We start from the raw sequence: 25,584 nt of genomic DNA on the forward strand, positions 1-25,584 counted from the left end.
CCCAACCCCCCACTCCCATCTTTGGTTTTATTGGTCTTTAATCATAGCCTTATTGTGTGAGAAATAAACAAATAAATATGCATTTTGCAGTATGAAAGGAAATACCATGAGCACCGAATGAATCTGAGGATGAGACACACCTGTATCAGGCAGTTTTCCATTCCCTCCCAGGATCACTATATGCAGGATTCTGTATCTAGATTACTTTTTTTGTATCACCTCTGGTCTGCATATTTTTATTATTATTATTTCTTACCAATTTTCTTTTATAATAACATTTTTGTTGAACAATACTGTAACATTTAGTTAGTTTCAGTTCAGTTACCCATGACTGTACTTTCCGGCAGGTGGCAGAGGTGTTTGTGTGGAAAAAAAGAAGCGGTGCGTAGGAGAGAGGCGAGCAGAGAACAACTTAGACAAATACTCCTGCACACTGTCTAACTTGCAGAAATCAATATTTTAATGAGATGTTTCAGTGGTAGACATTCATCAGGCAAAAGTACCACAATGTTGCATTAAAATAATGATTTTTGCAAGTTAGACAGTGTGTGGGGGTTTAGCTCTAAGAGGTGTTTTTGATATTACCATAGATTGTATAAAATAATGGATGTCACTACTGAGACATCGCTCATTGGTTTGTTGACATTTGAGCTGTCGCCATTGTTTTTTTTAAACCAGAAGTGACCATATTTGGATGGAAAAGTGGAGCTTTGAAGGAGCGAATGGTGGATCTTACTCACAGAGTCAGTCAAGTGGCCCTGCCCTTAAATATGCACACCTTTGGGCCTTAGTAAAATATAAATAGGTTAGTTATGTAAAGATTCACCCTCATACACAGTAGTCATGAATTTCGAAATTCGCTATAACGTTTTTTCTACTAAACTGTAAACATTTACTTCTGCTGTAAAGTTGGTCGTTTTAAAATGGGGTTCTATGGAGATCGACTAACTTTGAGAGCCAGCCTCAAGTGGCCGTTAAGTGTACTGCAATTTTTTTGCACTTCTGCATTTGCTTTATTTCTCAGCCTTTTGCCGGTTAGTCTGAGCACATGGTCTGTTACTAAAACGTATGCCTAGTTTTCAAATACAGCCAGAATTGTTTTCAGAGTGCTAAAATCTTTTTTCAGTTGTTTCCAATAATAAGAAACCCAGCACCTTTTTCAATCGTACTTTCCCTTTTTGAGTGGCTTCTCTGGGCACTTTAAATTGAAAATCTGTTTATCCTGAGCTGTATGATTTGTCAGGCAAAGGGGTAAAAAAGAGGCAATGCTATACTGTCATACAATGGCAGTTATTGGTGATATGTTGCATGTGTATGTCAAGTGTTGAGGCGCTCCCCAACACCACACCAGTGTTTCTCTTCAAGAGAAAAGTGCAATATGGACCGCATGCCTTTATGTCCATTTTGTATTGCCTAAAACTACCTTCATATGTATTCATAAAGCATGTCTAACATGTGATTGTATATCAGATATGGTTAACTAATGTAAAGTTGCCACTGTAGGAACAGTGGTTACATAACCTTTGAAATGTGCCACTACTGAACCGCCTGTATGCATGCATGTCATATTTTTGCTCCAGCTCTTAAACAGCTATCACAACACCCCTGGCCTTTATTATACATATCTGCATGTTCCATACATTATCACCACAGAAAAAATGCCCTTTTACTTAGAATGAATTGTAAAGAAGACTGCTTCCTAATGCTGAACTAAAACAGGAAATAGATGTGTAGTAATGATTAAGAGCCATTTAGCTTGTAATCAGAGCTTTTCTCACATGGTTTTCAGTTAGATGAGGTTACAGAGGCAAGGTCTCTATGTAGGCTTAAAACAAATTAGAGGCAGCACATTAGCAAACAGTCAGTGTTAACTAACTTTTTCTTCACTCTGGTTCATTTGGATCAATTCACTCTGGTTCCATTACAACTCTGGTCCATTTGTTTGTTGGTTTGTTTGTTTGTTTGTTTTTTGGCAAATTGCAGTTTTTTAAGTCATTTGTCTATTTGGGGTTCAGATAAAGTGGTCATGGGTCTAAATTGCCAAATCCAAAGGGGTTCTTTTTCCCTTGTCTGAACTTGTTGCTGGGTTTTAATGCAGCTGGAGAAAGCATCAACAATAACAGAAGTGATAAGAAGTTCCACTCCCTCCTCTACAGCAGATTGTTTTTGCCATGATTGTTAGGCATTTGTGCAAAGCAGAAAGATCTAGTATGAAGCCGTCGTTATTTGATCCTCAGGGACTACACTGAAACCTCACTGACTCAGTTTTAATTGACCACCCATTCATCCATTAACTATACCCGCATATCCTTTAGAGGGCTCTACATTGGAGCTTTTCCCAGCCAGCAGCGCTTTAGTTTAATTTGTTATTTTGACTGAATATGGAGCCTCTATAACATGCCAATAAACATCACCTACTGACCTGAATTAACGCAAGAGATTTTAAGGCGCAAGATTTCCTTCTTTGCTGGCTTTTTGTTGCCATTTCTTGTAGATTGGATTAACAGCGAATGTTCTGTGGGACCTTGGCAAAAACCAGTAAAGAGGTTTTGAAGCTTTTCTAATGAGACAGCCCTCCAGAGACACTTGGAAAGCACAATAGCCTTGGAGTCCAGGACACCAAGCTAGCTCAACAACACCAGGCATCAGTTTAAACACACAGAGCAGCAAGCAGATGAAGACCTGCAAACAACTTGACGGGTTGTTAATATATTTTCACACACACAGGGACGCTGCGCTCTCTCACACATACACACGAGGATAAAAACAAGACAACAGACACACGTGCACACGATCAGGCTCCAGTGTCTGCCTTTGTCTGTCTACGATCCTGGCGTCTATCTCCTATCGGCCTCACTTGCATTCACACGCAAGCAAGCCTTCCAATTATCTTTGTCTCACACATGTTCACACACCCTCTCGGCATCTTATTTCTCTCTCACACCCATAGTATCCCCACGTTGCCAAAGCATGACATTTGTAAAAATATAAACAAGACTAAGAGTCTATAGCTACACCAGCAGCCCCATGAGGCTACAGTAATTACATGCCAGTAAAAGGAATTGGTAGATGGATGAAAAATTTCCTTTCTCAGGCTCTGACACAGGAGTCTGATTCAAAAAACGCGTGACAGTGGCAGAAAAGGAAAAGTTGTTAAATTTAAAGTGTTGGTCCTCTGTACATCTCAGTCTTAGCTTGTCAGGCTTAGTACTAAATTGTTGGATTGATATGACAATGTTGAGCTGTGCCTGACAGGATAAGCCTAAATTTAGTTGAGACTAAATTGGCTTCTGGCTATTAATTGAAACAGTTTTCAAACTTGTGAAAAGCTTTCACATCTACATCCAGTGTTGTAATTAGGCTTCTACTTGTTTTCTGGAAAGCTCCAATACATGTCCAAATTAGCACATAATAATGTGGAAGTGCCTAAAAGCCAAACAAACAAGGATGCTCCACATCAGCCGAAGTCTGGCATTCATGACGGTGAAACTCAAATTGTGTTAAATGTCAATGCAGAGTACTTTTTAAACCCTTACACAAACAAACTTTGCCATCATATGTTAACGCTTGCAAATCACAAAAACATGGTAATCTTTTACCATCTCTTTATTTCTCCCATCTCTTGACATTTCATTAGCAGTTGTCTCATTTGCATGCTAATGCTTTGCATGTCATTTTAACTGTTCTTTGTGTACTTTGAATTGCAACAGTACGCTTGCTGAAATGCTAAGATTTTAGGTATGCATTTTATGTGTTTTCTACAGCTGGTATATTAACAGGATAAAGCTAAAATTTAAGTGTGATAACATCTTAGTACGCTGTAATATGTTATTGTGCCATGTTAATGTTTTGTATAGAGATGTACGATAACATCAGCACGTCATCGGTATCCAGTGAAAGGAAATCCCAACAGTTCAATGAATTTATGCATTGTATTTTAGTCCCTTTTTGCCTACTTTAGCGCTCATTTACATTGTAGGCTGCTGCATAATAATTGTCCATGTTTCCACACTGCAGCCCTAAATTATAGGCTGCACTGCGTATGTTTATGGCATCCTGGATGATTCTGATACTTTATGGTTTCTTGTATTTGAGTAATTAACTGTAGTTTTGGGTAAGGCAACCTCTTATTGGCCTGATTTTTTCCTTACCTCTCATGTCACTGGAGGATGTGTCACTGTTTGTTTATTCATTTTAACATCAGCAAGATGACAGCATGGTTGCTCATCCCAAGCGCGGGTGGTGACTCTGCTCCGAAGCTGTTTCTGAATGGCGTATAGCACTGATTCAGAGTGTTTATTACCCTTGTGGCAAGCAGTACCAGGACAGCATTGAGCAGACAGTACTGAAGCAGGGCCTAAAAATCACTACTGACCCAAATCACATCCTACATAAAGAGTATGAGCTGATGCCTTCAGGCAGAAGGTACAGGTTACCAAACTAGGTGGGGGGCTGTCAATGTATGTGCAATACTTTGGCATTGTGTAATATCTTACATAGGGTATATGAATTGACTTTTGCGGTGTGTGTTTGCATTTCCTCAGTGTTGCGCTTTTTTTAGGTATAGGGCATTTGTGCAATAATCTTGTATAGCACTTTAGTGTAATTATCATCCATTAAATTTAGGGCATTGTGCAATACTCTTGGGGTGTATGGACTGGAATACTGTGGGTTAATTGTAGTCTGATTGTATGTTTGTGTGATCGCGTTGCCTGTGTTCTCTTGACCTAATGTGTGGATCCAGGGCGGATACTGCGTGTTAACAGTAGTTTGACTGTGTATTTGTATGGCTATGTGGCCTGGGTCTCTCGGTTGTCCAAGACAAATTTCTCCTAAGAGAGACAATAAAGGCAAATCTTATCTTATCATTTCAGCACTCCAACTGTCACACCAATCCTTATTTACACTAAAGCACACACACCTCCTCCTTTTTCTTGACGAATTCTTTATTCTGTCAGATTGGTGTTTTAATGAAGAGTCACCCGGTTGAATGGTGCTGTCCAGTATTTCCTGTTTTAGCCAAGTTTTAGTGACGAAAAAACATTACAGTTCTTTATATCCCATTTGAAATTGATCAGAAGGTTGTACAGCTTATTATCCACCCACCTTGTGGGTGTGCAGTGATGGTCATAGTTGTCCATATGGTTGGGATCGTAGGCAGTGCCCATCTCCTCCACTTTTTCCCCAATATTTACTCTGATCTGTACATTTGAAAAGCTATCAGTTAGCTTCAGCCAGACTCGGCAGGAGCAGAGTGATGAGTTGATTTCACTATCCTGATGAGTGACTTGTTGTCAATATACCATCACTGTCCAACAAAAAGCATAACCAGTGCTTGTCAAATGGATGTAACTGATTAAAAAAAGATCTGAGGCTGATTGGAAGTAGATCAGTAGAGCAGTGTCTTCTGAGGGAGAGAGAGCACCCTTTGGCTCCAACTACTCAGGAGACTTTTTAGAAGCAAAAAAATGCTACAAAAATAATAAAGAAAAGGGAAAAAACTGAAAAGCATAATAGGTCCCTCATAATAGGCCAAATAATACCTAGAACAGGGCAAACAGACTGGTGTAATAAACAAGTCCCTTTTCTAAGTCTGTAGGTCCATTCTTAAAAAAAAAGTGTGTTTTTTTTTACAAATTTAATATGTTCACAAGTCAATGAGGTCCATTAAGAATGAACCCGCAACCCACTTTTGGACCATGACCCACCAGTTGAGAACCATTGGTTTTAGAGATATCCTGTCGTCAACAAAGGTGGTGAGCAAGAACATTTTCAGGTACTATATGAAAAAAACACAGAAAGCCGCCAAGGACATGCATTAATCTCGTGTTGACAGTCAATGTGTGCAGCCAATCTAATGGTGATACATCCAACAGTTGTTGAGATATTTAACATTGAATCGAGGCATGAGACCGACAGACCGACCAGTGAATGTAGATTGTCATCTTAGTGAGGCTAAAATCAAACACACTTGAAAATAACACAGAAAAACAGGCTTAACATGGATGGAGGAACTCTCTCACTCTCAAACACGCACACACACTCAGTTCTTCCCACCCACATGCATTTACTTCAAGCACATGCTTGCATGTTTGTGAGGGAGGGTAGCAGAGACTGCAGGTTCGTCACTCTCGCTGTCACCCCCGGCATGGCGCCATGTGACTGCTGCTGGTGGCAGACAAAAGCCCCTCTCTTCAGCAAGTAGTGGAAGTAAATCAGGCCTCTGTGGCTGCGGGGGATAGAGAGAGTAAAGCACTGGAGGACAGAGAGGGAGGGAGAGAGAAGTGGCACGGAAAAGACAGAAAGTAAGCAGGAGATATGAGCGGAGGGAAAGAGACAGCAAATAAACTGACAGAGAGCAAGTGAGCGTGGAAGAGTTGGAGAGGAGAGGAAAAAAGAGTGACAAAGCAAAAAAAAAAGTAGAGAGATGGCCCAGGGGTCATCCATGGAGAAAACAGTCTGACAACACAGCAATTACATCAATTTTCATATTGTGGCTTCATACTGAGCCTGTACATGAGAGAGCACATCTCGAGTACACATTAGGGGAAATGATGTAGGGTTTTAGCCTGAGATTTTGTGTGAGAGCACATTATTACAGTAAATGGCTGGGGATGGTGAATGCGGGTAAAAAAAAACAACTGACAGTCTCATACAAATGGGTAATGCCTCTAATGGTTTGAAAACAAAGAGGAATTTTCCAGAGGAAGCATATGAGTGACAGATGGATTCAGTCTCTGCTACTTTACACTCAGTCTGCGAGTTCTCTTTAAGGAATACATAACTGCTTTCTCTCATGAATGTATTGACTAAAACAACAATCACTCGGCTCAAGTGTTTTCACGGCAAAGGCCTCGATTGCCTTCCCGTCTGCATGTGCATGCAAGTGTTTGCATGCATGCCATTCACAAACAATTACGGCCTTGTGCGGTTCAGACGGCAACAACAGGCAGGTGGGTGGAATATGAATTCACCTCAGATGAGACTCTCCCACTGTCGAGCTTCAAAGACTTTTGTTTATTGTCTCACTTTTGGATACAAGCTCCGACTTAAAAGTGAACTTTAATATTTCATATCTTCGAACTGTCCTCAAAATGGCAATGACAAAAAAGTCTAGCAGAAAGACAAACAGAATTCATAAACTATCAGAGAAAAAAGTGTCCAAAGACATACAGTATGATGCAAATACTTAGAGGAATTTCATGCATAAATACTGAACATTATATTATATTTATGCCTTTTTCTGCTGCAGCAGTGAGTGTCACCGTACAGGCAGGTTAGGTTTCATATATATTCATGAAGAAAACAACAGAAGTACCTGATAATAATAATAACACCAAAGCATCTCTCCTGTCACTTCATGCTCTTTTAATTGAATTTGTCAGGTTTACAATATTTGCTTTTGCCTGGATTTTTTCCATTATTACTGCATTTATACAAGTACAGATGACATATCATTGATTTATTGTTAAAACAAGCAAAATTAAGAACAGAATCATCGTCAAATAAATGCCAGAAATGTTTATATACATTTGTGATTAGTGCAAACAGTGACGGTAACAGTTAAATGATTATTTTAAAATCAATTACTTCGATAGCAAACTTCCACAGAGCTAGTGCAGTATAAGCCAGGTCTTTTATAAGTCAGTACTTCTTAACAAACAGCTCTTTCCATTTAAAAAATGAAATAGAAGTGAAACTTACCTTTGTGCTCTTCAAAGCCAGATTCCATTGACAAAAAGAGTAATTTTACCTTGCTGAACACATGAGCTGCTGTCTACTGCTGCATCACTTAGTTTGTGTTATTATCTGACTTTGGTGTCTCAATGGGTTCAGCAAAGTGACACAATAACAAACTACAATTACTGCAAACAAGCTGGTCTAATTTAAGTGTAGGCAAAATATACTTCATAGAATCCGCAATCCAGCAGGCCTACGCTGCTCAGTGTAGATGACACTGGGTCTCCAAGTGCTCCTGCCAACGGCCTCTGCACATCTTAAATCTGGATTTTAAATAGATATATAATGTTATCTACACTCGTGTTCACAGCGCAGTATACTTTTATATTTGCACTCTGTATTTGAACTCTGCCTTCCTTTAGCCAGTTTTACACTGCCTCCTCAAGTTGGGAATTTCATGCTGTTATGCTGCCTTTCCATTCTGTAAAAAGGGAACGATCGTGGAATGGGGGTCATGGTTGTTCCGCCTTTAAGCTTACATTGGAGGTAGTAACAGCGCCGAAACAATGTCTGTATATATGGGACAGCTGGAAGGATGTGATTATGGGAGGCACGGGTGTGCGTTTGACGCCGTGATGTGTGTACGACCCATCGCGGTAGATTTAAAAAGTAGCCAGTGGCAGTTAGCAGCTAACTCACAAAACAGCGGCCGAAAATGTCAACAAATTGACAAAAACAATGCATTCCGGGAGCTTGTTACCCTCTAAGCAGAGGTTGACATCAGTCACCATATGACAGGGAAGGTAAATGATTGTTATTGACATGTTAGGCCATTGATATTGTTAATAATGCGCTGCCAACATGTATGTTATATGTCACACTAGAGGTCACACTGTTGTGTTACATGTCAGGCTTATCATGCCTCTTTTGATTCCACACTGTCTAAAATCACACACTGGAGCAGCACAATGCCAAGACCCAACAGATATCTGAAATGTTATGTTTTGTGAAATGTTGTGTTTACGGTTCAGTACATCTGTTCAGTTGAGCACGTTCTCAACTGAACAGATGTACTGCACTTTCAATGACAGCTAAACAGAGACTAAAGGCATCAAGATAAGAGTTGCAGCTTATTTATGGAAAATAAATATTACAAAATGTAGAATGCAAAAGAAATCAAGTTTTTGTAACATTGTACATTTTTCTATCATAAACTAGCCAACAGCAAAGTTATGGAGCTGTCCCTGATTTAACAGGTCAAGACTACGTCATTACCACACATGCTTATTTACACCAGAGCAACCCGAAGCATTACCACCTGGTGCAGAAGGTACATACAGATATCGCCACATCTTTTAAGTGCGTGTTGCAGAGGGAGAAAACAGCGGAAAAGGGAAGTGAAGTGTCTCTTTGTCCACCGGCTTTTTAAGGACACAATGCATGCCAAATGAGTCACAGTAAATCAACCATGCTATGCTGGCTGGAACGCCACACACACAGCGCTGGTAACACAATCGAGGACAAGCTAACGGATGATGGTTTCGTTTGAGGTGGTGGCGGGGGGTTGACGGGGGGTTGGCGGTGCTGGGAGGGGACGTAACATCTGTCAGCCCTAAGGCACAATCTCCAAATGGCTGCGACGAGCAGAGAGGCAAGCGCCCCGGAGCCTGTGCGAAGACATAGCGACAGAGGAGGAGAGACGGGCGGAGAGACACAAATACAGATGGACAGAGAAATGGAGGGAGACAGAGACAGGTTGACAGAGTGTGAGACACAGTGATAGAAGAGGGAGAGAGGAGAGGAGTTGTAAAGAAGATGGGGTGGGTAAAAATAGGTGAGCAGTGGGATTCCATCAATATTCTTTTACTCGCCTTTACGGGACATTGCCCACTTTCTCAGCATGGGAGTGAAAGCTATACAATTCAATGCTCACTGCCAGGATAAGGGACCTGAATTCCCCTCCAAAAGCATTAACTCATGATAACATAGTTATCATCGGAAAAAGCAGCCACCAAATGGCATATGCTATTTTGTCATTTATTAATGATCACTGTGAAGAAGTCATTATTTCACTACACTGAAAAATCTGACTTTGCTTATTTATCTTTACTTTGTATCGAATTGTAAAGTGTACTTCAAATTTTGTTGTATTGACTTGATTTTGGTTTTTCCAACTTAAAATTCATTATGTCAACCTTTCTAAGTTTTAGCAACTTTAGCAACTTTAGTAAACCAAGTATGCTGTGCTATATATTTGTATTCTGCTGTTTGCAAACTAGTGCATCATATTTGTATTTTCTTTAAGTGTTTGCAAACAGCTCACAGATCTTGTGACTTCATCACTGGCAAAATCCTCTTTGTCATGATCAAAGTAAGTCAGACTTACTTGATTTACTTGAGTTGCTAACACTTAGAAAGAAGAAGGTAATTTTGTCTTTAAATTGCAACAACTCCACAATATTAAATAGATACAGATACATTTCAAGTAAATGTCACACTTAGATATTAAGTAAACATATATTAAGATTAATAGTCATATTTACTTTACTTTTGTCAGGAAATTGGTCTCAAAGATTATTTTTGATAGGATCGATTTGTCAGATTTTAACAGGGTTCCTGTGGATTCCTAAACAGTCTCAAAAGGCATTGAATAAATGGAAAAAATAAGGCCTTAATTGGTATTAAATTTACTCAAATTTTCTTTCAAACATCTTCAACATGCTCAGACATAGGAATTATGATTTTATTAGTCTTTTTTTCTGATGCACTGTATAATCTCAAATTAATTGATAAGGATTATTAAAAATCATTATTATTATCATTTGTTAAATAATTAAATCAATTCCTTTTCTTAAACTTGTTAAGATGTCAGTTGTCAGTAAAATCTCACATGCAGATTGAGAAACACAAAATCGCTGAGAAAACTGGCCATAAATGCCAGATTTTTCCTTCTTCTGTTGGTAATACAAATAAATACTTTTATGATACTATAATTTGTTCAAAGTCTTCCACTGTAGGACAGTCTAAAAAGTTTCTTTTAAACATTTGACATAGATAATCTAACTTTTTCACAGGACAAAAAAAAATCATGTTTTATGTTACAGTGAACATTTGTTCAACTAAAATGTTCCTACCTCATTTTGGTTTATTAGAAAAATGGCCTTAAACTTGATTCAGAATGGCCTTAAAAAAGTAATTTAAAGTCTTAAATCTACTTTTCCTTAAGCTGCAGGAACCCTGCAGTGTAGCTCAGAACAGATCAAGATGTCTAAAGTGGGAATGCTGCTGGTTAATTATCTAAACGTATCTTGTTTGTCTTTTTCTCTGTCCATGACTTGAATTTAATTAATACGTAATGAAACTGTAGCTCTGTGTTTTCACACACAGCTTGCATGCCTTACAACTTATGTAGACTTAAATAGCAGCTATTCGCAAGCTTAGATGGAAACCCAATTATATGGAAAGGGGGAAACTGACTTGTTACCGTCTGTCAGGTCTGGCGGAGTTCTAGCGGAGCTAAAATGTCAGGCAGTGTTCAATTAGCCCGGGCTTAAATGCCTCCGATCAAAAGACAGGAGTTGCATTTATTAAGACTGATCAAACAGCTGAAAGCACCTGGTCGATGCAGTGGACAAGGCTGCAGGGAAAAACGAAGTAAAAGCTGATTATGAATATGTATCAATTCTTTTTATTTGTATGTCCTCCACTTAAAGCTCTGCAGCACAATGGAGTTTGATAGCTGGTGTTTGTCCTCAGCGGCTGCATGGTTCTTGCTAAAATGTGAAACACAATTTCTTTTTTCCCTGATAATGGAGATCGCAGTTCTCTCGCACAATTCTTATTTTCTTGTTTTTTTTAAAAAGATGTTCCACTGAAAAAACACATCTGAGTTACTTGCTGTGTAAATGTAAAGCATATGCAAATTGGTTTGATTTCTTCCAAAAACACAGGAAAAAGGAAATAGGAACAAAAGAAGAAATTGCTCAAAATGTATTAAGAAATTGATGTGGGGACAGTGCTTAAAAAATTAAAACAAATCTGATCCTTTCAAATCTGTAATTATGATAATTATTTATACAGTTTTTCCCTAGCTTTTCTTTTTTTTCTATGGACATTTTTTCCAAGCTTTTTTAAAATAATTTTCTAAACCTACTGATTTCTTGGAACATTTCTTACAAAATTAAACAAAGGTTTAAACAGACAACATTAATGTAAGACATATCACAGTGCTAGACTTACAGATAAAACATGCTGGACTTAAACTTTAAAGTCTCTTGTAACAAAAAAAAACAAACATAACTCAAGTCTTTTTTCTTATCAGAGTGATTGACTTAAATGCTGTTGAAAAAAGAAAACTGAATGTAAAGTTACAGTGTTAATAAATAGCACATACTTTGACCATTAGGCTATATAACACACGTGTCTGAAGTTAGCAAGTGTTGATTGTTTCATTTCATATAAATTTTTCACAATAAAAGTCCCACATGGTTTTCTTATTTGATCACCCTAACCCCTTTTTATTTTTTGGAGGAAGCAGCCAAAACAAGAAAAAATGGGTTTCATCCTTAGAGAAAGCAAACATAAAACGGTAAAATAAAGCAGATATCTGAAAGTACAAACAGCAACACAGGACAGAAACCAGACTTTACACCACAAAGATTCAGTTAAAAGCTGCAAAAATTCTCTACACAGACACTTTTAAAAGTCTGGGCTGCTGCAGTTAACTCAAAGACGAAGAAAAGCCAGCTGAAAATGTCAACAAATTGGGAAAACAATGAGGTCTGGGAGCTTTTCACCCTCTGAGCAGAGGACGAGATCAGCCACCGTATCATAATCAGTGTAAATAATTGTTGTTGCTTTTAAAACTCTGGGCTGCTGCACAGACGTGACTTGTGCCACAACACACGCAGCCTGTCAGCTTTGACTCAGTGCAACTTTGGGGTCGACATGCATCTATCTTTGGTTTTAGGAGCATTACAAAAATAAATTACAAATTTCTGAAAGATTTTATTGCACTTATAGTAATGTATCGCCATCTGTGTCAGTCGCGTTGGTCTCTCTGCCATCGGTCTCTCTGTCCCATGTCTGTGTGCAGTGTGAAGCACACAGCAAGAGGAAAACACAGAAAAGGCTCTCACACAGAGTGAAAATGAAATAAGCGCACGTAAACTCGGGAAATAACATAAATAAAATATTTTGTGTCTTACATGGGGTTGGGTTATCTTGTTTGTTGAGGAAATACTTTATAGCAGCTGGGATTGTTCTGCAGGGAATAAGTCAACACCTGAATGAAGCATGACATGAATGCACAAGGAAATAAGAGTGAGTGAATCATCCTCATATGGAAATCAGATTGTGATTTTTTTTAATTTATCTATTTTTTGATTAATTGTACAGCATTAGTCGTGAATGGAAAGTAGTGAGAATGATCAGATTTGAGACATGCTGTCAATGCAGCCAGTTTCCATATATTTGTTAGCATTAGCTTTGATATTGTGAACCATTTAATGTATTGGCAGTTTGCAGTGAAGAGAGAGATTGGGATATTTATCGTTTGTGGTATTAAATAACAACTGTGACATAAACAACAACAAAACAAACAAGCCTTTGCCAACCCCTTATATCTAGGTAGGCCTATCTGGCATACGTTTCGGAACAATAGCTCACTTTGTTACAGGGAAACTTCGATGATTTTGAACTGGGAAGCTATTTTCCCATGTTTTTGTGTCTAAGTGACAATAGTTTTTGAAATTAGTCCATTATTAAGAGAGACTGTTCCAGCCACAGTGGGCAGACAGACTCCAGTGTAATCCCAATCGTGCAATGTCAATTTACGTGCATTATTACGTGTTTGTTTTTCTAAAAGCCCGAGACAGTTTTTAGATGTGTCCGAAAGTGTCTGTTATTGTGACCAAGTCTCATCCAAGAAGAAGTGTAATTCTGAAATCTTGTGAGTGGTGGGTTATTGCTGGAAAAACAACAGTGGAAACATTATGGAAAATTGGAGAGAGGAGTGCTGTTTGTTGGGCTTGAGTACGAACAGCTTAGTGGTACCTAAAAGATGCTCAGTGTCATGGGTGAACAGTTAGCAGATTTCCACAGTGGAAAAATCCATAAGAATGATCATTTCTATTCCATTCCCTCATCCATAGGGCCGACACTGCAGCCAACTTCTGTGCTACATGGCTCTCTCTCAACACTGGCCCAATTTTGGAAATGATTGTCTCCTTTAATCACTTGGACACAAAAATGTAGGAAAACAGTGTCCTGGTTGAAAAATACTGGTTTCACTCTAAGGATAGGAAAAGACTGTGTTATAGTTAAAATTTGCATTGTTACATTAGGTAGAAATTCAGTTCCATGAACTTCGGTGCCCACCAAAGGTCTCTGAGTGCAACACTGCTGTGGTAAAACACACATAGTGCTGTTAGACATATACACAACTTGCATTTGTTGACAAGCTGATAGGTGCAAAGTATGCAAAGACATTGTGACAGGCCAAAGAAAGTTGAATGACAAGGTACAGTAATATCACCAGACTTTTCTTGCTGTACAACAGTAAAAATCTGCACAACCACTGCTATTTTTAAGGTGGAAAAGCTACGTAATGTTGCTTTAAAGTTTTATTGATAAGGAACCTTTATTACCATGGTTAAAAGGAGACAAAATTGGTTATGGTTAGGAAACATGGTGGGCTTGGTGAAAAGAAACCTTTGAATGTTCGTAAGACACAGAAAATGAACAGTGCTGTCAGGTAAAGACTTTGCCAACCTTTCCATCTACTCTGACCTCCTCCACAGCAGGCTTTGTGTCAGTTTTCCTCTCCAGTCAGTTGTGCAAATTTAAGCTTTAGATCGCTTGTGTAGTTTGCACCAAATGCCAGTGTACAAACTGTATGGATATGAGCTGTAAGCTAGTTAGCAAAGGACACACCGCCCACTTTTGTTGGAGCGTGTCCGTTAGTTCGTGTTGAGCTCAGCCTGTCTGAGCTCTTCAAACTATTTGCATTGCTAGACACCACTGGGGTTTTTCTGTTTTGGTTTTTTTTGGAGTGAAGTGATTCGATCATTTTTCTCTAGATTCCTGCCTCGTTACTTTTTGGCCAAGAGGTTGGCAGCCACGACAGGAGACATCGAGACCTTTAGCCGGTCCAGCACATGTTTACGACTGACATTTATCAACCTCTTGTGAATACTTTACTCTCTCCTGGCTAGACCTGCTCCCCTTTGACTGCCCTTTGGCTTCAATTATGAGACTCAGTACCTCTGGCTTAAGTACAACCCAGAGACAACTTCTCCTTTCCCCCTCTGCCTCGGCGGATACGTGTGTGAAATAATCCACAGCTGCTCCTGCAGCATGGAGAATATTTTTACAAATAACTAATAGAATCTTTTAGCACATATATTGTGCTTCATCACACAGACAGAATCAATAAACAAGAAGAGCTTTTGCAAGTAATCAGTTTCCCTTTCTGTCTCTCTGCTGCTGTTTTTTAAACATTTGAATCAGAGAAGTGGTGGACATTAAGGACATTGGCTATAAAATGACAAACTCTTAGCCCTTTGAAATCTTAGCAAATTTGCTTGATTTCTTTCAAAAACATGGGAAGAAGGCAATGTGCAATAATAGAAGAAACGACCCCCAAAAAATAGCAAGAAATAAGGAAAAAGTACAAGAAAATTACCAGATTTTTTTAAAAGAAAGAAACAACAAAGAAAGTAAAAAGAAAAAAAAAGAAAAATGTTGCTCCAGGTTTCAAAGTGTTAATGTCTGAACAAAATTATATTGAAATCCAAATTCATTGTTCCAAGTATATATCAGTATAAAGAGGAGGGCTGACTGATCAGGAGTGCCATCTCTGGAGCTATACTGTCGGCATTGGAAGTTAAGCTTTTCCATTAATTAGTAAAAAAGTTTTGGGAAATATACTTGAGTGCTTCAGCAGGAGTTGGGAAACACAGAGACACTGAGAAGCAGGCACTTCTCAGATTATAGGATAAATGTGAACTGGCCTTGACCCCCTCTTTGCCCCAGTTTAGCTGTGCACTGTCATGTAAAATTGATTTCAAATACATTGTAGCGACTGGCTCCTGGGTTCCTGCTGGCTCTGTCAATCCCACCTCAAAACTGTAACCTCAGGTGGATCACTCTTCGTTTACGAGTTGTTTTTTTCTCAGAAATCAAAATAAACAGGAATTGGCTGAAACTAGTTTATTCACTCTTATTAAATCACTCCCAACCAAGTCGCTGTCAAGGCAAAGCTCGAAAATTGACTCGCCCCAGAGAGATTAAATCTCAAACTCTTTTCTTTGTTCCACTTTTTGAACGCTTTTCCAATCCCGAACCCGCTTAAAGTCTGACAGCAACAAAAAAAATCTATTTATTGGAGGGTATTGTGGGAAATTAGGCATAGATTTATAGAGAGGAGTTACAATCCAATTACTGGTTGACTGTGTGAGATGGAAAGTATGGAGCTTAATTTCATTAATATTCTGTCTCGGGAGTATTTACGGTACTGCGTCGGCGGAATTAACTCAAGTATTCCTTACACATATCTTAAATGTCCTCCAGCTGGCTCATATACGCTTCATTAACCTTTGTCATTTTCAACCTTTTTGGCCTCATAATTTACAGTCTCTCATGCACCGACATGCACACACTCAGACACACACAGTCTACTGTTCCACAGAGTGAAATGTTATTCTCTTTTTAGTGTGAAAGTGTGGACTCTTTACTTGAACAATGCTGATAGGAAAAGTTTTATTTCTATGAAGCACTTAGATGACTTTACTTAAGCTAAGGTTATTCTGTCAGACCAAAAGTCATTTGGTTTACACTTCTCCAGTTCGAGCACTAATAAAACAGACTGTTTAAGGTTCATTAAAGACTCAGTGAGATGAAAAATACAATTTCCAAGATTTTATCCTGTCTCCCTGTGTTAATTGATCATTTGCCTCTTGTTACTTGCCAACTATATGTCAAAAAGCCATAGTACTGGAGTATTTTCACATTAAAATCCCTGTCATTTCTCTTTTTGTAAAACTAGGTAAAGCAGTTTCAAATGTTTGATGACTCATCCTGCTATACTCAGGGTTGTGTAAAAAAATCATCCCAGAAATCCACACCAGTCATATAAAGCCTTTGTTTTCATTTCCAAAACAATGTGATGGATGTCTAATTTATTAATCTATCCCTCATCCTCCTCCTGATCTGACTGTGGGCTGTGTGGGCCCAACAGTCCGCTCAGCAGTGGACGCCGCTGTAGCTCTGCATCATGCTAAACACTAAGCCCAACCACTTTTTAGTGGTCCAATCACATGTGAAGAATTTGATTTAAATTCCTCTTGTAACTGTATACTGCTCACATGCTCAGTTTCATTGTGAAATATGTTACAGTACAGAAGTGTAAGCTCCAACCTCCATTTCACTGGGACTTTAATATAATATTATTAATGGTATGAAGTACTCTACTTTATTCAGTACACAGAGCTGCAAAAAACTGATACCAAGTTTAAATTTGAAGTCATTTACTGAGTATCATTGGGATTTGTTTCAGTTGTGGCTTGTTTGATTAGTGCAATTTCATCACATTAGCAAAGCTGGTGGAGCATTTTAAGATCCCTTAATGCTTAACCACACTTTAAAATAAAATCTCTAAATTAACAGCAAGATATTTCTCACGGTTCACTTGCTAGCTTTTACCAGACATTTTAATCTCACTGTCTTTAACAGTGGAGTTGAGAAAACAGGAAAAAGCCAGCATTGGTGCTTTCTATTAAATGGAAAACCTGGACATTCAATCAACATTTTTATGTCACACAATCATTTTTAAGGTCAGAAATGAAAGTTGTAATAGTTAACTAATGGTCAACTAAAACCCTAAACGAAGTCTGAAAAAAGCTTTAGTTAGCTGAAATAAAAATTAAACTAGACTTTAAAAAAAAGGAAACTAACTGAACTATTGTAAAACCAATAAAACTGTTTGCAAATTAAATTAAATTAAATTATTAAAAATAACATAAATAAAAACTGAAAAATACAAAACTATATTAACTCAACATGACCAATGGTGGAATGTAATTTAGTACATTTACTCCAATACTGTAGGCTACTTTAGTACAATTTTGAGGTACTTGTACTTTGATTAAATATTCCCATTTGATGCTACTTTATACCAATAAAAACTAAACTGAAACTAAGTGGAATGAAAAACAAAAATTAAAACAAATGAAAATAAAAACTGAAAAATACAAAACTATATTAACTCTGTCAAGAATTAATTTCAAAATCGAGCCTTCAAGTTAGGGGCTAACGTGTTAGTGAGTACCTGCATACTCACACATTCAGCAGACACAGAGCAATATCAGCATTCCTTTCAAATTGTGTCTGAACACCTGAGAAATGTCCAGTATTCACTCCTTTTTTCGGTCTTCACCACACTTTTTTGCTGAATATTTCGTCGGCCAGTTGCCAACTTTTTCCACCTGCCATTTGGTGCAAGGCAGGTCGCTAACTGTGGGCGTATCAGAACTTTTTTACTGAAAACAGCTACCTGCTGGAAATATTATTAAAACCAGATCAGTTTTCTAGAGAAGGCTTAAAAGCACATAGAGGCATGAAAAGTGCAATTCAGCCATTATTTTTTTATTAAAAGTATTCATTGGTTTATCTCATAATACTACAATAAGGGAAAACAACTGCAAATAATTGTCATCCCTGAAATTGTGTCCCTGGACAACAGCCAGTCAGCCAGTACATGAACTTAATATATATTTAGATATAAAAATTACATGGAAATATGGTATTTTCTCATCTGCAGGGTGGTCCTTTTCATCTATACTCTGCTTTATTTGAAATTGATGAAGTGCATTTTTTTTAACTTTTTGTTAGCTTGGTTGTTTTTCTTTCATGAGGTGGTAAAATCCAATATTCTCATTCAAGCCTGTCCTGTGTTTGTATTTGCCTGCTGAGTGGACTGGGAGGAGCCCACACAAAATTAATTCATGGGATCTCATATAAACATCAACATGCAAAGGTTTTATTTTAAGCTACTTGTGCATGCAGGAAAGCTGCGTGTGAAGCGACTGAGGAGAGAGAATGACTGTGAATACAAACAGAGCAAAGCCCCTGTATTTTCTCACCATTATTTCCCAAAACTGAATAATGGTATGCTTCAGGAATCCTTTCTGTGTCGTAACATCTGTCCTCAAGCCTGCTTTCTCATTTCTTTATGACTGAAAAGGTTAAATAAAGTTTTCGTACAAGATCATAAATCTCAAAGAAAGCCTCTTGCATCAGAGCCAGGGGTATTTCTAGGATTTGAGGGCAATGGGGGCTTAGCCAAGACCTCTTTATGGGGGCGCAGGGGATCCATCCCTGGTAATTTCTTTGATTCAAAATCTTTATTTTGTTGCATTTTAATGTACTCTGGCACTTTATTTACATTCAAAGTACACATCTTAATCAGGAGAAGTTGAAATGTGTACTTCCAAGAGCTGTTTTATTTTTATCCTGCAGATTAAAAATGGATTGTAGCGTCAACATTTATTAGTTTTTGTTGGTGATCAGTAAAAGCTTTGATTAAAAAAAATGAAATCTATCAGTGTGAATTATGGTGGAATGTATGTTTCAGTCAGATCCACGACTTGCTCCTTCACAGCTCCACCCTCTTGTCCAAATATGGTCACATCTTGCTTCAAAAACCAAGATGGCAGGGGACTCAAGGATTCAAAATGGGAGTTCACAGACCAATGGGCGAGGTCACCGCAGCTACGCCCATTATTTTACAGACTATGGTTTGCACGGAAACAGAGTGTTTATCCATAGTAAAAAACATCAGGCCGTTTACTGTTTTAGTTTGTTTTGGAGCCACAGTAGCTATAACGTGATGCAATGACAGGTTTGTAAAATTTTTAAAAAAGTAAAATGGCTCCTACAGTCAAGAAGAAAAATGTAGCCTACTTCCTGTTATCAATCTAACTACATCGGCTCACCACCACCCTTCCTCTTTTTGAAAAATCCCAAAAGATTAGTTGTTGCTTCAGATTCCTCCTCTACTCTTCTTATGTCTTGTGACACACTCTGTCACACACACACACACTCACAAACAGACACACAGCTTAGAGACCTGCATTTATTTTTACAGTCTGTAATGTTACTCACACATTAACACATTTTTTTGTCAAGCTTCACAGACTTACGGCGCTCTCTCTGGTTCTTTCGCTCTCTCTCTCTCTCTCTCTCTCTCTCTCTCTCTCTCTCTCTCTCTCTGTCTCTCCCTTACACACATTTTTTTTTAGATCCATAAAACATTCGAGGCTGTAGCCTTGGACGCCCGGGCCTAATGACGCTACACTTGCTGTAGCAATCTCCATATTGTGTTTACACATCAAAGTGTATTAATCTTCATATTCACATGTATATCAGTAGAGCACACTTGTCTATAACAATGCAGAATAATAACGTTCCTGTAATCCACCATTTACCAGAAATACATCAGTCAATTACAAAGTTTTCTACTCTTCCAGCCGAATCACAGTTCCAGGGAGTGTGCAGTGTTAATTGGGATTTGTAGTTTCAGACAGCATTTGAGTGCTTTTGATTGGCTTGGTCAGCATGTGGCTCACGTAGCTGTATGCGGCATTATATCTGCTTTTTGTGAGTGATGAACTGGTGTAAGTGGTAACTGCTGTTACCCAAGCGAGTGCTGACAAATGACTCACTAGCATGAGAGACCAGAAACACTTTGCTGTACGGTGCCATACTGAGAAGGATATTGACTGTGAGGAGTGTGGAGTCTCTTTCTCATGGCTGTCTGATGACATAATGGGCACACAGAGATTGTCATGCCAAAGGCCATCTCTAAACTGAATATAAGCGCCTGTGTGCGGCTCAGGGACAGTACTCCAGCTCTGCCACTTGTAGCGGCCTGCAATTAACAAAAAAACAAAGCAACACTGTCACAATTATAACATAAAAACTAAAAAGTTAAAGAACAAAATGTCCTGTCACATTAGTCAGCTTCTATCTTATTAATTGCAATAAGTCTATCTCAGATAACAGACCATTTTTTGAAAAAAATAATAGCATGCTTTTTGTTCAATTCTGGATGATTACTCCAACAATATTGAATTTTCAAGGCAAGTCATTGCAACTCAACCCCCAAAACACAATCACTTTTTTTTCTCAGAGGACATTGCAATCTCTCCTGTTGAGGCTGTTTTCATGTCTGGGCCACGTTTGTTGTTGCCATTGTTTGTGGTTTGTGAAATCAGTTGTCATTGTGATTACATGGTTCAGATATTAAAATAATGAGCACAAGGTTAACTCGAGATATCTGCAGTAATATCTGATTCATACCATCACAATGTTAAAATAAGATTTTAAAAACTCTTAAATTGTCGATCATTTCTTAAAACCATTGATGGATAGCCAATGATATCATAAGTTGACACCACAGATGTATAATGATAAGTAGATACCGGACCCCAAGACGCCACCTATTTATTCCAGTGGAATTGCTGACCTCCGGGTTTCCTTCCTCAATATGTGAGCCACTTAATATGCGCAGTAGTGTTTCTCCCGCCTGAAAGTTCCTGCTCGGTTCATAGACTTTATATTGAGATGACATCATATGCTTTTAAATGATTTTTCTCGCATCACGGAAAGTTTTATTGCTTTATATCACTGCTTTATATGAACAATTACTGTTGTTGATAAAATAAAATAACACACAAACCCTATTGCGAGATGATTTCTGTACTTGGATTTGTGCTGGTTTCAATGTTAGATTGATGAATAAGGCCTACTGTGTTTTACTGTCTTGTCTAAGACTGTTCAATTCAAGCTTTTTATCAGGAGAATATTAACTGTTTGGCCCTTAGTAGTATCTGTAGGTCTTCCTTTAAGCTGCACATTGCCCCAGAAAGCTTTACCATTACAGTGTATCCTCATGCAATGGTTTGTATGATATAAGGACTGTACAATATTTGATTTTTTTTGTGATATCCAATATGCCAATATAAAAACAACTCATTTGGCTGAAAACCGATACCGATATAAATATATATACTTTTTCCCAACCTAATTTTAGTGATCATTAAGTCTCCTCTGTAACGGAATTACCATCATATTATGCACATACTTAACATAGTGGCCCAACAGCATATGGAGACATAAAAAACATTTTTTTCAACGTATTTAATATTAATTTAATGTGCAAAAACAGGAAATCAATCAAACTTAGGGTTGAGGCTTTGTACATGTTCACTTTGAAAAAAAAAATAGCCAATATCTGCTGCTACCGCTGATATGCTGGTATTATCCTGCATTCCTTTATGATAATTTACAAAATGAACATACCTAGGTTCATATGTCATCAAATGAATCACCCAACAAATGACGTTTTGCACTTACGTTAAATTATATACTTAGTTATGTTATGTAGTTTAGGTTTAGGTTATGTAGTTTAGGTTTAGGGGGAAAAAAACTGGTGATGTACGTTGAAATGACTCAAAGTTCACTTGGTTTCACACGGTCCTGAACACTGGTTACCTGCGTGAAAGTCCTGCATTGTTTGACCCATACACCACCTCAGCTTACCTCCTTACGCAGACTTTCGCTCTTCATACTACTTCCATCTTTACTCCTGTCAGCGCATTGCTCACATGATTTCAGCATTCCCAGATGATGTGGGTCATACACAAATTACTGGGTCATGAATATATGGGCTATATGCAAATTGTAGATCATCACTTTTCGTATACATGTGCAAACAGTGCATGAGAACAGCCTGTATGTTGCCTCAATGGCAAATCACAGGCATGGGCAAAACACTCACCACTGAGTGCAAGGTAATCACTGAAGTTGACTCAGATGTGTGTATCAGTATTTCTGGATAAAGTCCTCTCTTCTCTGATCTCTGCTTTGGTTGCCGGATAGTGAGAGAAGCATGATCAGAGAGAATCTAGAACGAGAATCAACCCGAAACAATAAAAGTCCCTAATGGAAATTCCGCCCTTGGGTGAGACTAACAATAAAAGATGCTGACCAGGCCTTTTGTTTGTTATAAGCTGACTGCTAAATATCTGTATGTCGTACCTTAGTCAATATGCATCTTTAATGAGGGTTGCACCCGGGGCAAGTATTTGCCAGCGTCAGTATCGGTTATAGACTTAACTCATGAGCACACATGCATGCAGTATCACATCCACACATCCACAAGCATGCCTCTCCGAACTCTCTGCCTTACACACTCTCCTAATGATGTTAGCGCTTGTGTGTCTTGAGGTCCACTGATTCAATTATGTTTGCATCTGATATTATCTGGGGATTTTTTTTGTGATTTTTGTTCTGGAGAATGTGCCAGAATTTGGCAAAAAATGTTGGACCTCTAAGAAAAGAAAGAAGCTCATGGGAAATTAGCGCTTTCAAGGCTTGATTGAGCATAGGCAGAGAGAACAGAGAGAGAGACAAACAGCAGAAATGTGAATGATGAGGCACACACACTGCCACTCCACTAACAAAGACGAAAAACACACGCACATTTGCTGCAAGATGTATCATACTGATTATATCATCAAGTCTCACAGATAGAAATTATTATTTGAGATATGGCATCATTGGTGGAAAACTGGCTCTGGATGACAAGTTTTTAACATGGTAATCTGCAGCTACCGTTGTAATAATACACTTTATCTTTCCAATATGGTAATCAGTCTTGACTGACTTGTCTCTCTGTGCTTCGTCTTTTCAATATTGCAAACATTACATCTATTAAGTGCTAAAATGAAACACAAAGTTGTCCTCCACCAACTTGCTAACACTATCCTGAATCTCGCTTCTGTCATCTTCAGATTATGCTGCTGACTGATCCAGAGGTGGAGAGCAGCCTCCTGATCAGCTCTGATGAAGGAGCTACCTACCAGAAGTACCGGCTGAACTTCTACATCCTCAGCCTGCTCTTCCACCCGGAGCAGGAGGACTGGATTTTGGCCTACAGCCACGACCAAAAGGTTAGAGAATGTACACGGCGAGTTTAGTGGTCCGTTGTTCAAAGGTAGTGAAAGAAACTGTTAAGTCAGATAAGAAACAACAGTCTGGGGATGCAATGCCTCAAAGCAAGTTGGATATATGTGAGATCCTGTTACACAAGAGTTTGGCTCAAAGCACACAGTCAGAGTTCATGAAGTTCATTTGGAGGAGAGGTAGATACACATGGGTTGCATAATTCAGGTAGTTCCAAATTCACTGGTACTGACAGCCCTCTCTACTAGGTAGAGAGGAAAGGAAAAGGAAAGATGAGAAGATTTTTTTAAATCAAAATCATGAGTTTGACTTTCGGCGTCAACATCTAACCTTTTAAGTCAATATAACAAGATTTATAGTCATTTTATTCCCAGAGTCAGATTTATGAGATTCTAATTTTGAGTTAGAAGGTCAAAATTAGGGCTGTACCTGACTCACAATTTTGCAAGTCGAATCAGATTTGGCTTGTTTTTTTTCCATATATAATTTTTTTAAGTTTGACTGGGCTTAGCAGGACACTCAGTATGATAGAGCATTCATTAATATAGTAAACAAGCTAATGGCGCAAGCAACAGGGCATAAATATGCAACAACATTTTTTGCCAACACTAGATATCAAACAAAAGCCAGACACTGTATCTTATTAAGTTGCTGTGGGCTGTAAATTGGCTGGCAGAAGACCAAAGGTAAGTGTTGTCTTATACCCCTTTCCCACCAAAATTAACACATACATGTGGGATTTTCAAACACAGGTAACCCTGCTAAATATAGACAATAAGCAGTAGACAGCTGCAGGGACAGAGGGCTTTGGAAGTTTGTCAGTGGTTTCTTCTCTTTATATATCTTTTGCTTATTCGGTCTCTCCTTAAAACTCGGTGCAGATCTATTTTAATCTGCATTTTAGCACTGCTTAGCAGGAGACGTAGGGTAGTTAGTGATGGCGCATCATTGTATCTCACCAGTTAAGGAGCTGAAATTTCTGCGTTCACTTGAGTGCTGTGTTTCCATTGATGCCGATCGGAGCCGGAGGCCATAAAAACCTGTGTTCACTGCAGAGTCCTTTGACCCGGGTGTGTGAATCATCCGCATTCTCATTGTAATAAAAATCCAGATGTTAGCGGTTGTTAGCAGGTTTTTCTGTGCAGTGGGAATGAAGCTTTACAGTGCAGAGTTTCTCTTCCTCTCAGTGCCGCTGCATTGCGTCCACTGTAGTTTTTATCAAAGAGTATCATAAAAGTCAGGAGCATTCACTGCACAGCAAAATCTGAGCATTAGCACACTGATTAGCAAAAGAAAAACAAAAAAATCATCAGTTGAAGACACCTCAGTCAACTGAGATGTCTTCAACTGATGATTTGAATCTCTAAATTTCAAGAGACAGCTCTGCTCAAAATGATGACTTTTTAAGATATACCCTATGCAGGATTGTTGGTTACTATTTACCAGCAAAAGTGACAGTAAAAGCCAACCCTGGGTTCACCCTTGTTTTTTGACACTGTGTCTCATTGGATTGATGCCTGGTGCTGATATGTGGAACCTGGTCCCTACCTTTTTATAAAGCCCTTATCTGAAAAACAAAAAAAAAAACTACAAGCAGAGTGCAGATCCTCTGCAGATAAATAAAACACCACACACCTCTGGCGGGTCATAAGTGATGATTATGGGGGTCTGCTTCTGTATGAGTCTATACAATGTTTTTCAGGAAAATCCTGCACAACATACAAAAGTCAAAAGTTAGGTATAAACCAGCAGAGAGGAAGTCTGTATTCTGACTTTGAAAATAAATATTAGAAATGTATGACCAAAACAACAGCCACTAACCAATAATTTGGATTATCTGTCTTCTTCTTATCTGTCTATCTCAGAAAAAGTCATTAC

General features: G+C 38.5%; 1 protein-coding gene across 6 annotated transcripts in view; it reads left to right on the forward strand.

Annotated features, from left to right (window-relative positions):
• Window positions 1-25,584, forward strand: part of sorcs1 (sortilin-related VPS10 domain containing receptor 1) — a 185,944-nt gene that overhangs the window by 97,856 nt on the left and 62,504 nt on the right. For all 6 annotated transcript variants that reach the window (XR_015776289.1, XR_015776288.1, XM_088075992.1 and 3 more), the window contains exon 4: window positions 23,535-23,693. Coding sequence is in view for 4 of the 6 variants with exons in the window: in XM_088075992.1 (XP_087932118.1) it covers window positions 23,535-23,693 (159 nt within the window). In the remaining 2 variants the exon portion in view is untranslated. The remainder of the gene's footprint in view (window positions 1-23,534; window positions 23,694-25,584) is intronic.

This window comes from Plectropomus leopardus, chromosome 3 (assembly GCF_026936395.1).
Source record: "Plectropomus leopardus strain MGB_pleo_1.0 chromosome 3, ASM2693639v1, whole genome shotgun sequence".
Classification (NCBI taxonomy): Eukaryota; Metazoa; Chordata; class Actinopteri; order Perciformes; family Serranidae; genus Plectropomus; species Plectropomus leopardus.